Genomic DNA, 17335 nt, shown 5'->3' on the forward strand with positions numbered 1-17335 from the left:
TTACCGGCAATGCAACGCGCGTTCAAGATACCGTCCTTTTAAAGGAAGATCCTCACTAAACACGAAAAGGCCCTCGATAAGCAGGCTCGGGACGTTAATGCGAAACTGATCGAGGGAAACGACATTTTCAGGGTGGTGCTACGAGGAGACGCGGGTCGCCTGGTATTTTCCGGCGAGTTCACCCCATTAAACATTTTTGCTATCTCGCCGGGATCTGCTCGAGGGTAGTCGCGAGGGTGAAGAGTGAGAGGTAGAAGAAAAGAGGAAGAAGGAAAGGCGAGAGAGGAAAGGATAGAGAGAGAGAAAGAGAGAAAAAGAGAGAGAGAGTTGGATGCAGTTGGGAAAGATAGAAGAGGGAAAGAGAGAGAAACGAGACGAGGAGAGATTGTGGGGGTTGCGAGAGCTGCTTGCTTGCTAGCTAGACGGCACCTGTTGCTTTTACAGTCGACCCTACTTTCTCCCGCTATCCTTTTCTCTTTGCCTTTACCAGTCTCTCTCTCTTTCTCTCTCTCCTTTCTTTTCTTCTTGCGTGTTTCTCGTATCGCGAGCGCGCTCTTTCCTCATTCTCTTCTTTCTTTTCTGCGCCTACGTACCTTAATCCCCTCACATGTCAGGGGGAGGGAAAATCTAAACGTTCTGAAAAGGTAAGACGCGTCACTCAAGTCTACTTATGCAATTTTACTTTACTGAAACGGATTGTCTCCTTTCGAGTTTCATCACGCGACCAGTCACGAGTGCTCTTTCCTACATGTCTCTCTATTTACGAGATTTTTATTTCTATTTGAAAGAAAGATTCTTATCTGATAATCGTCTTGCAGTGCGAAAAGATATCAAGAATGTTCTTTACAATTCAGAAAATTGCTACAAAAAAACATTTTAAAAAACAGTGAAAATTAACAAAATTTTAATTTTAAGGAGATAAAATAATGAAAGCTTGCAAATAAAATTTAACCAAATCTTAAATCTTAATTTAATTATTAAAATATTTAATACGCGAGACATCGATATTAGATATGAGAGAGAGAGAGAGAGAGAGAGAGAGAGAGAGAGACAAGAGCAGCAGGCTTGAACGCCTCTTCGAAATGCGCTCTGACGTTCGTAATAACGTCGAAACCAATTCGACAAGAGCCGGGTTAGCCGCAGGGACTAGGCTGCTCTTTGCCATGAGCGTAGCAATAATCAGCTGCGAGTCTTTGTGTAAGGTACCTCTATATCCTGGCGCACGAAGCATCGGTATCCGCCATTGAGCGGCACGAGGCGCTAATACGGCGGGAACTCACGTACATATAAGTGACATACCATTGTGACGTGGCTTGATTATGTGGCTCGTATACCTCCACTAATGTCCCTCTTACTCCTTGTTGATCCTCCGCCGCACGCGGGATGTGTTTTGCGCGCTACCTATATCACTACCTATACCTGCGAGTTCGGTGTGAGGATAGCCTGCGGACAACATCGCCGGTATTATGTCCGTCATTATCCTGTAATAACAGAGCCCCGGTCGATAGGTATCGCCCGATATGTGGAATTAAGTTTGTATTAGTAGAAGTTGGGTTTACGTTACGAGGAGTAAACAACGCGTTCCGCAAGTTCTCGTGGAATCACCGCTGCAGAGGTAGAGAAAGAAAGAGAGAGAGAAGCATTCTTCGTGGAGTTTAACAGCGCAAATAATTCTAGTGATTTCGTTCGGACGGTTTTCGAAAAACGCGTTAATTGAAGTTTTTGCAACGACTATTAACTCTTTATAGGCAATCGACGTAATCTCACCCTCTCACTGTATCGATATAAGCAATAAAGAGAAATGTCAGCTAAAATGAACACCACACGTGTTAGCTAAAATAAAAAGGGAATCAAAATTGCATTTCTGTGACAGAAAATTTCTCTTCTATATCGTATTCGCTATTTTTTTCGGTTATTCGCGGCTCAATAGCAGAAACTCTCCGAATTAAAGAACCTTTTGTTTAAATGATAAATTGCCTATGAATTTCCGATACATTGCATGAATGCGCTCTTATACATTGATTGTAAATTTAGTACAAAATAATCTCGATGGAGCTTTGCGGTACCGTTGCAGTGAATCGTCGATCATTGCCCTTTAACGACCCGATACTAAAAGAGGACAAAAGTATATATATATGTCAACCAAGCTTTTTATAAATTTAGTTCTTTCATAAAAAGTTGTTTTTATAAAAGCAGCTTTTCATAAAACGCTAGTTTAGAAATATTTGGTGCTTTATAAAGAGGCTAGGTTTTTCTTTACAAAATGACTGAATTTACAAAAAAATCGACGACATATATAAGTAATACTTCAAAGAAATTATTGATAACGGTAACGCGTTTGTTGTATATTTTTATCACTTTCCCCTTGATTAAACAGCTCGTGCAAGAAGAGATTGCGGAAAGTTGACGCTGAGATTTATTTTGCTGATTTATCATTGTAACCCGCATTATGTATATGTGAAATAATCCGAATATAGCGTAACGAGCTTTCCTACATAGCGAGCTTTCTTGATATTTCAAAAATGTTGTCGAAACTTTAAATCTCAAATTTTCTTGGAAATTAATGTAGGCGCGAAAAAAGCACGTATCTATTTTTAGAATTATCCTGTTCACAATACATCATGAAAAAATCAGAAACGTTATTCGTGAAGCAAATAACGCGCCTGGGTTACATTCCCAGTCACCGGTCGTAATGGATGGCGCAAATCATCGATCATCCTCCTTAATAGTCCGCCTCGTGCGCCGGCTAAAAGGGGTCACGTTCCGCTATACAAGATGTATCCGAGAAAAATCGTTGTCACTTCCAGTTTAACAACTAGGTATCCTTTTATGTTGTAAGATCTTTTCCTGCTTCGCTCGGAAGTTTCGCTGAGCGCGCAGGTTTGAAAGTTCCGCTATATACACGCGAAGAGAGAAAAGAGAGTATAGAAAAAAAAAATTGTACGAAAGAGTCGACGGACTTGAAATGGCCAGTGTCCCAACAATATAATATAATTACAAAATATAAAATATTTATAATATAATATAATTATAAATATAATAATATAATTATAATTATAATGTAATTCCCGATAACCTTATGATACGAAATGAGAAATAATTAATAGTACAAAATTCTTTTTCATATTTTTGGCGCTCAATTTTTATATTATTCTAATTTTTTAATTTTCCTTTTTTAGTTAATTCAAATCATGTAATTTAAACTTTGTATTTATTTGCTTGTAATTCTTTATATTTTTTCGTATCTAAATAGATATTTTTTATGAATCTTCTATAGAGGCGAAATATTACTAAACTTCCTTTATCCTCCGTGTCTCCTTCATCTGTTCAATAACGTAAAACGTAAAGAGAGAATTCAGCATCTTTAAATCTCCGCGACTCTTTTGCTATCGAAATAATCAGAAGAGACCACGCAGAACTGTTTCTCTCTTTTCTTTCTCCGGGGTAAAATAGGGGAGCTTCCCAAAGAGAGAGGAAAGCAGCCGCGGGAGGTGGACTTGGAGATTGAGAGGAGATCCTAGCTATGAGATAGCGGTGGCAGCCGCGGAGCAAACGAGTTTCCCCTAAGTTTGGACAAGACTTTAACCGTTTAGGAGCAGCGGCTTGCGCGTTGCTTGAGCGCCGGCTGAAAGTGACTGCCGCGGTCGCCTCGTTGCTTGCCAAGTGTTATCTGATGGCGGCGGGCTTAGCTGGATGTAAAAGTGTTGACCGGACCAAGCGAACGAACCACCCCCGCGAACGAGAGGGTAAAGAGTCGTTAGGGGTCGCCCACGTTGCGCGGCACCTTCTACCCGATTATCGCGATTATTTCCGCGAGCGTGCGAGATCGCGATCTCGAAAAGAATCCAACACTGTGATGAAAGAATGAGCGTGGATACATATCACGGTTAATAACGAGCTTGGCAAGAAGTGTCACGAATCTATCATGCAATCTTTCAACTTGAAATCATTCATAAATCTGTGATCGTGGATTTTAATTAAAAGAAATTATAAAATATCTTGGAAGGTATTAAAATTTTTGATAATTCTTTCTTAATACTCCTATAAGTAATATGACAATAAGAGAATACAATTAACAATAAGAGAATCGCGCGACAAAAAATCTTATGGTTCCATTAAAAAAAAATACAGCTGATTTTTATATCTTCTTAGCAAAATATCTGTACGATACTCATCATCATCAATATAATTTTTATATAATTTCTATAATTATATAATTATGTAATTTTGTGTTATAATTAAACTTTTGGTAGATAATTAAATTTTCTTCTATCTGTTATAATTTCGAAATTAACAGAAAAAAATGACTAAAAAGAGAGAGATTATACATATATAATCGAAAGGGAAATTGGAACAATCAGATCCAAACAGTAAGAGGTCTTCGTAAAAGTGCAATAAAAATGCACTTTTCCAAGTGCGCGAGCATTTGAAAAATTTGTATTCGACTCTGCTGAAATCGATATTCCGATGTGGAAGCACTCGGTAAACGATTTTTCCGGTGTGCATAAAAATTCATGCCGTCATCGGGACTGTACGAGCGGCACGTAACGGCGATCGACAGATTTCGATGAGCCGTCGAAATCTCGCAGCGCACGTACGCATCGTCGTCATTTGATCGTTTATTTCCGTTTCCGTTTTCTCGCGGCGGCGGAGATTCGACGGCGGACAAGACTCGAAATAATCCTCTCTTCTTGAGGCTCCCTCAATTCCGTTGGCTAAACTCATTCTTCAACCTCGTACCTCTCACCCGTCCGGGTCTTCTCGACGGAAGTCGCCGTTCGCGCCAGCCGGTTTAACGCCGCTAAGTAGACTTTCGCGAGCAACAGCCGAGAGAGGAAGATGCAGAGTGAAAGATAGAGATGGAGAGAGACAGAGAGAGAGAGGCACAGTGAGGAGTTGCACGAAAACTGGGAGGACCGACGTGTTGTTGGCAAAGAGGAAGTAGTCACGACGCGGCTATAAATACGCTGCGCCACCTGCAGCTAACGTTCACCGGCTAACATACAGACCAGACTAAGCTGAAGAGCGAGAAAGAGAGAGAGATGGCAAGGGAAAAGAGAGAGACAGAGGGAGAGAGAGGGAAAGAGAAAACCGTGTCTCTCGTTCCCAGGTTCTACTGCGAAAGCGTGCACAGAAAGCACTGTCGCGACGTATCTCAATGCTGTGATATCGTACTGAGTCTGTAGAACACGTGGTTTCAACTCGATCTCACTCTCTAAATGCTATCGCACTGCGACGCTGATGATCGCAGACTGATCGCAGAATAACTTTGCCATAAATAATTATATTTATTTTAGGAATTTATATGAATTAAAATAACATATCAAAATAACATATCAAAAACTCTTTGGTTCGTGAATTAATAAAAATGGCTGTATATAATTCTTGACCTATTATCTATTTTTGTTGAAAATGTAGGACACATATGCAGGGGGCCTATTCTGTAACTCGTACCGACGATGTCGCTATCGTTAATGTGTCGTTGTGCATCTATTTTAACATATGAAAATATTTGCGCAACAACATATTAACGATAGCGACATCGTCGTTACGAGTTACAGAATAGGGCCCCAGATTAAATTATATATGCATTCAGTTGTATGGAATAATAGAAGGGAGAATTATGTATATTTATATATATTTTATATATTTTATATTTTATAGTTATATATATTTTATTGTATTATCAATCTACAATTTATTCCAACGTATAATGCAAAAAAGCTCTATAATCCATAAATTTAATAATTGCAATGAGAGCGACGAGGAATCTTAAAGTATGTCTTTTAAATAAGAATGCAGCAACGTTTCTATTTATTGCCTCTCTCGCGATGCTAACTCTAATAGAACTATTGGAAGAATTGCGACCATCTGTCGTATAATTCTTCTCGACTCGCCATATGGACGGGGAGTAGGAGCTAAGAATATAAGATATCCATTTTAGTCATAATATTATTCTTTCATCCTTTGGGGAGGTTTGTACTTTCAACGTGGACTTATTTTTACCGAAAAAGCTCGAAGCGCATCGCACGTTCCTAGAAAAGATGTAATCCGGTTGTAAGATAATAGAATCGCTCGAGCATAACAAAACGAAAACAAAGGCCGGTATTCTAATCGAATGAATGGCGAAAGTCTAAGGGCTCCGCCAAGTTGAAGCAATCAATCAGCGATGGGCGCGGTGCCAATAAGCTCTTCGGGGCTTTCTATTAACAAGATTACTTTTCTTTCGAAATTCGGGAGTTTAAATGGCGAGTAGGTACGCTTCGCCCGACGAAAATTTTCTCGAGCGGCAGAGATTTGGAGACACCACGATTCAGCGACACGGTTCATCGAATTCGAAAAAATATGCGCCGCAACAAGAATTCGCCGCCTGTCAAAATACCCGGTATTTTCATAGGTCGCGGCAGTGAAAAAAAAATAAATAAAAAGAAAAAGGCGCGCGCGATGCGCGAAAAGGGAGATGGAGAACCGCTGGAGAGACACACCTACCGGAAAACGTCGTTCTTTTAAACCCGACACCCTTGAGCGCGTGTTTTAAGCAAACTAATACCTATCGGGTGTATCACGAGCGAGAGGAGAAAGTGGCTGGCGAGAAAGAGAGATGAGTATGGGGAGAAAAAAATAGGATATATAAAGAGCGCCACGTCCGGGCTAAAAAGAGCGACTTTGCGCGCGGCATAGAGGTAGTTTACTACGAGCGTGTTAATTAAACAAAAAGCCATCCCGTATACCAAGCTAATTAGAGAGTGGCTCTCTTCTGCGCGCGCGCGTTCTTCACTTCAAAAATATTTTCCGCCAGCATGTTTGCTTCGAGCTCTCTCCCTCTTCATTCTTCTCTTACCACTTTTATTACTCTCTCTCACATTTTTCCCTTCTTTTTCCTCCTACCTACTTCATTCTCTTCCCCTTTCTCGAGTTAAAAGTATTTGAGACTCCACGGAGGTTGGTCTCGGTTTTCGCGTATGTCAATGCAACGTAATTCGCACGGTAAATAAATCAGTAGATTGAAAATATACAGCGACGGAGCGACGAAAAGATAGTTTCTGAAGAGAAAAAAATAATTAAAACAATTTAAAATAAAAAAAAAATATTCTGCAGCGGAAAATGTGTGTACGAATGGAAAAGAAACAGTTTGCAGTGTAAGCAAATACAATTGTATTTGCATTGGGAGCAAATACAATAAAATTGCATACTACTATAAAAAAAAGAGCCTTATAAAATAATGAAAAATATTTTAGGCGTTTTAAAAGACACAAAATACATGTTTTGCACGATCCGCATTTATGGCTTGCTAAATTTCAGGATATTAATCAAACGATTAATATTATATTTTCCCGAACTTTCGCGAAATCTCTGTTTTATTAAAACGCGCCATTTGAGAGACGACAAGATAAATCGCGAAAAGTCGCGCATGCGATTAATCAACGCGAAATTTCCGTGCCAGTTTCATGAGTCAGAACCGCCGAAGCGGGCGAGATATATCGGCCTAGAAGCGGCCAGGCCGCCTAATTGAAAATAGGTGCTTTAACCTAAATGCGTTGTACACAACGGTACGTTTCACTCGATTTAAGTACTCGGTTTTGGTGGCGGTGGCAGATTTGGGGCGCAAGAGCGTAGTAACCGCGATTAGAATCCGCTAACGCGGCCGCAAACAAACACTGTGAGCAGACACGAGAGCGGCTGAAACGAGCGAGGGGAACGAACAGAGAAACGGTCATCCCGAGAGAATCGGCCAGAGTGAAACATCTGCGATCGGATTAACGGCGGACATTGGCAACACTTCCGGGTGATTAGGCTGATTCTACGTCGATCCTAAGTCCCCGCTTACAACCGCAATATCGCTATGCATGGAGTACACAGCCGACAATTCGCAACTACAGAGACTCGTTAAGGCTCGACGGCCTGTTCGCGCCTGTCTCCGAAAATCCACCCGACACGTACAACATTTGACAAACATTTATTCGCTCTCCCTCGCAGAAATGTCTCCTTACGTTAAAAACGTCGAAAGCTCTGTTGATATCAAAAGCTATGTTTGCCATGCAATTTTCTTCCATGCTTATGTCCGTCGTGTTTGCATAATTGATAATAAACTCTCTATTTCGATATTACTTAAATGTTGTAATCAGTATTTGATGAAATTTTCATAAAATATTCTCTTCACAATCTTATTTAAACCAAGCAACTTAATTTATTTATTGACGGAATTAATACTGAAAAAGAAAATAGAAAAATAAGTAGTATATATATTGATTGGTCAGACAGAACGTTGAGAATTTATCCGATAATGACAGAATGCATTACTTATGCATGTTTCCTTTTTTATTGTTGTGACTCTTTACATCTTCTTGTATAGTTACTTTTTTATATACTTTTTGTTCAGAGATTTTAATTTTGTAAATAAATAAATAAATAAATTGCTCGATCTAAATAAGTTCGTAAAAGATATCACGATGTTTATATTATCTCATTATAATTATTATACGTTTTATGCGATGATGGCGAGATATCCTGTATATAACATAAATAATGGACAAAATGTTTTTTAATATAGATTAACACGATCTCATGAAATAACTACCATAATTGATATAAAATTCGGTCAATTTGCGTGCAAATTTAACAATAAATAGATTAATATGATGCTTGTTTGATTCTACATAAAAGTGCGATTTTTCTTAAGTGATAAAGTATAAAACTGGGTTGATGCTCTTTGACGCTTGACATATTTACGAATGAATCTGTTTGGGGGAGACAAAGGAAAGATGAGAGGGGGGGGGGGAGCATGAGCATATATAATATCTCTCGGAACTTGGAGGGAAAAAAATAGCGGATGCGACTACGGGACCGTGAGGTGAGAAAGGACGGAACGGAAGGCAGTTTCCCGCGCAACGAAGCGGTCCTCTGCAGTGCCGTATATTCCGCCGCCGGTGCGGTTGTACACGCGACGCCACTTTAACCCGGAGTCATCCAACCTCCCTCCCGCCTCCCGCATCTCGCGTCTTCCTCTTTCAGTCTCTGTCGCTCGAGTAAACTATAAGCGCGGACCGGTGTATTTCGGTACAGAGGCAGTAGACCCCGGTGGATGGTGTTCTCCTCGTCGCATTCCCATTCTTCGTCCTCCTTCCGCTTTGCCCGCGCCAGAGGCCGGTAGAAGAGAAGATGAGACAGCGGGACAGATGGTGAGACACGGAAAGTGAATGTGAGTGAGAGAGAGAGAGAGACGACTCGGGAGGGAGACGAGAAAGGAAAGAGCCCTGTCCCTCTTCTCGTCTTCTTCTTGTTCTTCATTCCCGTCTCAGACTTCTCTCCCGGACGGGGGAGAAGAACGGATGATAGTGATTCCCGTGCCAAGAACTACTCGTTCGGGCCAAGCACAACTTGGCCGAGGCACAATCGAGTGAAAGTCGCGTCGCATCTTTTGCCGAGGGGTGGCTTTCGGAGCGCGCACGGGTAGAGAAGAGGGAAAAGAGGGAGAAAAAAAAGAAGAGAAAAGAAAAACACTCGACTCTCTCTCGAGCGAAGTGAAAGTCGGGAGAAAATAAGGACAAATTGACTGTCCCCGGATGGATGGGACGAAGAATTCACTCCGTTGCGGATTGCGCGGCACGGCGACGGAAAGAGGCGCCAGAGAGAAAGAGTGACTGATGAGTGCTGATCTTAGATTGCGAACGGGATGAGACTTACAAGGAGCAGACGGTCGCTACTCGAGGCTGGATTACGAGATAAATGTTCGCGCGGTAGGTAAGTCGCGGACGAGTGATAAGCGATAATAAGCGATGCGATTAATCGCGACGTGACGATGACTATTGGAAAAGCGATCGAGTGAGTGGACACTTTAAAAAGCATTGGTAGTAACGCTAACGCTAAAAACGCGATTGGATTTATTAGCGAGAATTCACTTTAATAGGGAGGGATTATTAATGCTTTTTTATAGAACAAACATATATGCATACAATATGTTAACTCTGAGTTTCTCATTATCCTTTTCTAAAAAAGATATGTAAAGTCGATACTTCCATATGTCGAAGTTTATTGTTGTCGCTTTTCCGTGATGCTCATTGGCTGTCAAGATTCGCGTTGTGCGTTATATTCGTAGCATCGAGAGGCTGTCATCGCGAGGGTTAGCAGTTTGATAGTATTACAAAGATATTAAGTATTACAACATACCCATACAGCATCAAAACTAAAACATGTCTAAAATCGGGACATAAAACGTCTTTAAGATGTCTTTTAGACATTATGTCATAAAATGCCTTAAAGACGTATTAAAGACGTCTTAAAGATGTCTTATGTCCCGATTTTAGACATGTTTTGGTTTTAATGCTGTATGGGTATTTTAAAAGAAATATTATTTTATTTAATTTTATTTTGAACAAACTATTAAACTACTAACCCTCGCGATGACAGCCTCTCGATGCTACGAATATAATGCACAATGCGAATCGAAACAGTTAATCAGCATCGGAAAAGATGCAACAATACTTGCAAGAATCGACTTAATTAACGTGTCTTTTTTAGAAAGGGATGTTATAATATTTTTAATTTGATTAATATTGTTGACAATTATCAGAGCTGATTTTTGTCAAAAAATATTAATCGCAGATAAGATATTATAACGTATTATTTAAAACATATGTTATACTATTTTAATATTTTCAACATATATTAATATACCCCCATTACCGCTATAGAAATATTATAAACTAAACAATTTCTCACTCACCAATGCGTGCAATAGCCGAGTTGTAGTACGCAGCACATTGATCTGAAAACAAAATATTCAAATTATGTTGTATATACATATGTGTGTCGAATATCTCATAAACAATGCAGTTTAGAAAAAATGTTTTATTTTGCATACCTCATAGTTGCCTCGCTGTCGCCCGATGCCTCCCCGGGCCTCCTCCTCCTCTCTTGGTCCATGGTAGCACTCACGACACTCGCGAAAATACAAATAATTACGATCGCCCGACACTTTACACGGCACTCCCGACACGCGAAACTTTACACGGCACTCCCGACACGACGCGTGAATCGCACTGTGTATCGCAATGCTACCTGTAACAAATAAAATACATACATGTATTAGAATAATCTTATTATTTCGCATTATAACATACACAATATAAATATGTAAGCTAGAATTAATGATAGATATATCCACGGATCGCAACACATTCGCGCGCGCGAAAATAGATTAAGTTGGGTTATGTTGGCAAGAGATTTTGCATCGAATTTTTCGCGAAATATGCGTTTCGAACAATTACGCCTACATATTAACGTTGAAATTATGATATGCGATTGATAAATATTACAATACAAAGGTTAGAAATCGTTTCTAATGATTATGCTTACTAATTAATCACAGCGGGACGCAGCTCCAACTGCCTGATACTCGCGGTGTTTCGGTAATGGCCGAAGCTACAAACATCGGCAACTTCATGCTAATAGCGCGCGCGCGATACTATATACATGACTTAATATTAATAATTAATTAAAACTCGAAGGAGATTCGTTCGAAAAGATACAGCTTTAGAAAGAAAAACTATTAATCGAGAATAAGGTATTATAACATATTACTATATATTTTATAACTTTTACCATATTATTATTTTAAAATTTAATTAGCAAATTATAACATACACAATATAAATATAAATATGTAAGCTAGAATATTTAATTAGCAAATTTTCGCTTTATTAATATTTTTTGATAGAAATCAGCTGATTAAAGCGTTAATTTGCTAATTAATTTTTAAAATAATAATATGTTTCAAATAATATGTTATAATACTTTAAATTCGATTAATATTTTTGACAGTTATCAGCTGATTTCTGTCAAACAATATTAATCGAGAATAAGATATTGTAACATATTATTTACAACATATTACTATTTTATTTTTTTAACATATTATTATTTTAAAACTTAATTAACGAATTAACGCTTTAATCAGCTAATTTATGTGAAAAAATATTAATCGAGTTTAAAGAAACTTTATATTATTTTTTTTAAAATATCATTCTTTTAAACATATACCGAAGAATGGCGCGCGCTTGTGTTGTTCTAGTATATATATAAACTTCTAACTACAACGAAAGAGCTTTGCGGTTTGATTACAATATATCTGCATCCAATTGTTCCGCTGATTAATATCTTGCAACGTCATCACATCGCCACGCAACAGATGTCAAAGCTCGCGGATTGCTGTGATATACATAATCGCTGCGGGATCGACGGCCAACCAAACATACTCGACAATCATTTATTTTAACTGATCGATCAAACTGATTTCCAACTTCGTTAACCCACTGTAATAGATAGATTGCGAGCACCGCAATATATACGCGTATATGTAATTAGATGTAGTTTTAAATCGACGTCTATATCGTGGGTAGGGTAACGAGCGAGCGGAGCGGTCCTTTCGGTTTCCCAGAACTGTTCAATTTCCGCGGGTTGATTGAAATGAAATAATCATTATTGTTCGTACCATGATCATCGACGATATGCGATTTCATCGTGCGCGAGGTACGGTATTTATAATGACCATTGTTTCCAAACGCACGAATTTCCATAACTGGTAATTCGATTGTCTCAGCGTAACCACGTTCACAATTTACGCGAGAATAACATTTCCTGTACTCGTCGGGATGGGCGACTAACAGTTTGCCCGATGAAAGGAAGGGCGAGAAAAAAAAAACTTGAAAAAGAAGAAGAGAAACTCTAATCGCGGTGGCAGGAAGGAGCGCGATTTCCTCTTTCTTTCTCTCTGATCACCCGTCTCGCTCGAGTTCAGCTGATCGTTTTTGCCTTAATAATCGCATCGCGCCCATAACAATCGACGGTACGGATGATCTGAAACATAATTGGATCGCCGATAATGCGCAACAGTCGCTCCCGCGTACTTTAATGTTCGTTTTCCGGGAAGCGGAGCGATAGCTCGAAGGGATATCCGCGAATCGCCGACGGGTAATGAAGGAATTTATGACGCGAATTGCTCGATGAAAATATACTACCATTGCCCTCCTGCGGGGGCTCCTACCTACGGTTCTTCGTGTGTCCTTTTTCTTCTTTTTCGCGGCTGCTATAATCGACATAAATTCTAATTACATCGCCGCGCGATGCGTTCTCGCGAAATCCCTTGGATTCCCATTCGTTGTCCGAGTTGTTACACGTTCTCGCCAACTAATTCGACGCCGGAGTCGTCGTCGTCGTCGTAACCTGGTCTTCTGGTCTTTCCACGGCCGATTTATTAACGGTCGACGCACGTGTTTCACGGATGTTTCGTTTCCGAGAGAGTGTGTTATTTTGCGACCGATTTACGACGCACGTCTATCCCCTGAGAGATCGTCTCCCGTCATTTTGACGGAATTAAGCACGCGTTTACAGCTGTTTCGCGAATACGAGATGACACTCGGACATGAACCAAGAATCCTATGACGTCAGCAGACCGGACAATCAGCCTAGTTGAACGAATTAATCTCTCGAGTGTCGTCGGTTGTCTGACTCGGGTTGAATGTCGATCGAGGAAATGTCTTTAAACGCATTGTTACAACACGCATTTTCTTGGATCGTTTTAAATCGATGGCGCATTATTCTCTTCGTTCAACGTACGCTTGAAAAAAAATTGCCGTAATTTTTACACTATTTATATGAAATATATTTCCTTTTATTCCTACCTTTTTATGATCGTAACATATTTTTCAGCACACGGGATTTTCTCTCGGTTCGTTTAAACGAATCCTTTTTTGCGCTTACATGGTTTTGCACTTCTAGTTCGTGATTATTGTTGCCCGCGGGAACGCGGATAAAATTCATAGGATTCATAGGATTCTTTTACTCTTTACTAGTTATGGACCGCGTGAATCGGGGTCTTCATTATGCTTCTCATTCTTTGTTGCAGACCGGAAACAGTTACAAATCGCCGGAGGAATCGCCGCACACGGAGCACAGCAGATTGAGGTGAGCGAAAACAAAATGCGCGCGCAACAAAGCCGAAGAAATAACAAATGCAACGCCGGGCGAGGTTATTACCGAGGGAAACAGGCACTTGGATAAAAATAGCAAAACCTTCTCTCGCGACAATAAACCAACATGATGATCAGTCTGCTTTCGAAAAAAAGCAGCTCGTCATACATGAACCTTTTTTTTTTTTTTTTTTTTTTTAATTACAAATCGTAATGTTTTTCCCGTGATATATAGGTAATATTTGTAAAAAATATTAGATAAACGTGAAAATAGATAATTAATCAAGAAATCTCTTATACAAAATTAATCCAGAAATCTACTCAAAATAATTAAAAGATTAAAAATTAAAAGATAATTAAACGTGAAAATGGATAATTAATTATGCTATTTTCAACCGCAAATAACACTGATGGATGGGAAATAATGATAACAAATTTCTTGCGTCATTTCTCTCCTCGATTCGATAATTAACCGCGAAATGTATGACAAGTCTAGAATGCTGTCAAGATCACTTGACGTGAACTCAAGCAATGCACTGGTGGACCAAGCCAAGTGTCCGACAGCGAAAGATAAATTTCAGACCTCGGCAGCAGTTTCCTCGGCGAATACGCTATACACATCGAATGCAATTCGTGACGCGTATCGTCCGCAAGTTGCCCGCGGAGTCAACATACTAAAATTACTGGATGAATTCTCGCGATGCTTGAGGCATTGCCAGGTCGACGTCGCGCAATCTCCGTTTTGCGCGAGAGAACGAAACCCCAAGACGCGAAATAAGACGAGGGATCGACTTTCGATCTAATGCAAACCCGCAGCAGCGCGATCGTTAATCCGAGATGGTGATTATAGGATACGATCGTTCTTCCGAAACGACGCTGTTAAACGTTGCGAAACGGCCGCCGAAACTTACACGATTAAACGATCCATCATTTGTTTAACAACGCTTAAGCAGCAGGCTTGAAATGACTCGTATAATCCAGCAAAACTTTGCTGTCACGAGACATGAGCGTGCTACTTTTTCACGATATCGCCATTAAATAACTTGAGGACAATCTCTCACAACGGAATTGCACAGCTCCGATTTTTAGGAAGGATATCAAATAACGTAAAAGTACCAATCTCCGATGACGTTAAACGAAATTGAATTTTAAACGGAGATACCTCGAGATGCGTTCCATAAAAACGGCGAATAGAAAAAAATATCATACGCGCGCTTTACGCGAAGGGGTAAAAGGATTTCGCCGGACTAAGGAAATCTCATCCGCTCTATACGTTCTCTATATCGCTACCTTCGTGATGTGGCCGGTATATTCACGTCTCGTAACCGTGATACCCACTCCTTCGGCTGTTCTAAAAATGCGATATCCCGGGCCGGTATCGCGTTTTGTACCGTCCTCGCTCGGTTCGGAAAATGCGCTCACTTGCATTCGAGTCGAAATTCATCAAATTCATCAAATTCCGAAATGCATTCTGTCACGTTAAATGTGCTCGCGCGAATTTAACACGTTTTCGTTATATTCCTCCATTTTTTTTATCGGTACTAAAAATGCAGCATATTTTAATTAAATCTTGTCTATATTTATGTAGTTAAGGTTTGTTTTACGAACGAAAATAATTACGCAAATACAGAGCAGAAAAAATATTCAATTTATTATCAGAGACATCGCATATTATGCGATGTCGATGAAAATTGTTCGAGAGAGACAGAAAAATTTTTTCAAGAATCGTCCATTATGAAATTTGCCTCGCTATCCCGCAAAATCGATTTATCTCACACGTATACGGATAATACCGCGATCGCGCCGAAATACTCATACATCCGGCGTACACTTTTTTCCCCTCCTTTTTACTACCGGTCGAAAAAGTTAGCCGGTCGAATGAACAATCAGTCGGCAAGATCTGAAAACCGATTGACAGCCTGTCGCACATGTGCGACGCGCTCTTTTTCCAATTCCCGATCGCCGTATTATGCGCGTGAGATGCAAGTGAGGATTGATCCAATTCGAAATCGAGTCGGCGCATTAAATTCGTTCGACCGAAATGCGCATCCATCTTGCGTTACGACCGACGGGGCTATTTCCCGCTCGATTACGATACTTTTAATAGGGAATCGGGGAGCGTTTCGTGTCGGCGGTAATGTAACTTCTCGGACGGAAGTTCGAGCAGACGGGAACGATTATCTTTCATTACACCTGCGATTCCCAGGTATAACGTGTTCTAATTAATCGATCCGATTGTAGGCGGATGATAATGGGGAGAGGGAAGAGGGAAAGGGAAGATAGAGATGAAGATAGAGATGAGTACATTAAATATTGCACTTTTTCGTCGCGGTTACGGACTTCCGCCAATTGATATTATTACGAAATTAACATCAATTAGTAATTGTATACAGCGAGGGATATTTATCGAGCAGCAACGAAAAATATACACCTTTCGTGATACCCTTTTCTTGCTTGTAGACTCTATGGTGATTGAAATTAGAGAAAGAGAAAATCATATTAATTCGCGCTCTCTGAAAGACTGAAGGAAATTATGCAAAAAATATTATTGGGATAGAATAACGAGTGACTATATAGATTAGAGACGATTCCTCTCGGAATACGTAATTTACATTTTCGATTTGGAGTAACTTTTGATGCGGTGTAGCGGCTTTTACAGCTCGTAGACGACATCGTTAACGATACTCGCGGTCATAAGAGCCGGAGAATCAATATTGTCGTATTGAGGAGAACAGTAAAACTTTACGTTCAAATTCGCGGAGAGAAGGAGAGACACGGAGAAAGAGAGAGAAAGTATGAAACAGTCGGTAAAAGACCGCCGTGGCGAAGAGTCCACGGTTGCTCGCGATCTATTATGTTCTTGGTCAAGTGATAAATGAACCAATGAAAGAATGTTACAGGACTCTGCAATTCTTTTCTTCCGTCTTCTCTGCCGGCTTTTTCGCTCGCGCAAACTTTTCTTCGTACTTTTTGTCGCGAAACGCGTCGCCCGCGGTTCTTCGTCTTCATACGTAAACTTGTTACAGCGGAATTAATTGGTTGGCTAATTGCATATTCTGTCATCTCGTGCAATATCTTTAAAATCTTGCACAAGACTATTTCACGCGTAAGGAACAAGGCGAAATATATTTTTTATTCAATCTCCTTCGTTATTCGCGAAAATAATACATCGCCAGATTATTTCGTTTCCTATTGTAATTTTATTTCCGGTTACGGAGTTATCATAATTCAACAATCGAGCTGCGCCATTTGAGCGTTATCCATCGCGTTATCAAGTCATCCCATCCGCGGAGCATGTGAATCGTCCGTAACTTCGCATGGCATCGACCGCGTTTATACATCCTGGCAGAGGGAAAGAGGCGAGAGGG

The 17335-nt window shown here is 40.1% G+C and overlaps 1 protein-coding gene across 6 annotated transcripts in view; it reads left to right on the forward strand.

Annotated features, from left to right (window-relative positions):
* The window catches only part of Scgdelta (sarcoglycan delta), a 257268-nt gene that overhangs the window by 116717 nt on the left and 123216 nt on the right, over nucleotides 1-17335 (forward strand). For 3 of the 6 annotated variants that reach the window (XM_083045890.1, XM_083045889.1, XM_083045893.1), the window contains one exon: nucleotides 13904-13962. In XM_083045890.1, the coding sequence (XP_082902016.1) occupies nucleotides 13904-13962 (59 nt within the window). Of the gene's footprint in view, nucleotides 1-9083; nucleotides 9823-13903; nucleotides 13963-17335 lie in introns of those variants that run through there. The other 3 variants (XM_083045894.1, XM_083045891.1, XM_083045892.1) reach the window with 3 other exon arrangements.

This window comes from Prenolepis imparis, unplaced genomic scaffold (assembly GCF_030444845.1).
Source record: "Prenolepis imparis isolate NDT839.2.m4 unplaced genomic scaffold, iyPreImpa1.0 SCAF_9, whole genome shotgun sequence".
NCBI classification, from domain to species: domain Eukaryota; kingdom Metazoa; phylum Arthropoda; class Insecta; order Hymenoptera; family Formicidae; genus Prenolepis; species Prenolepis imparis.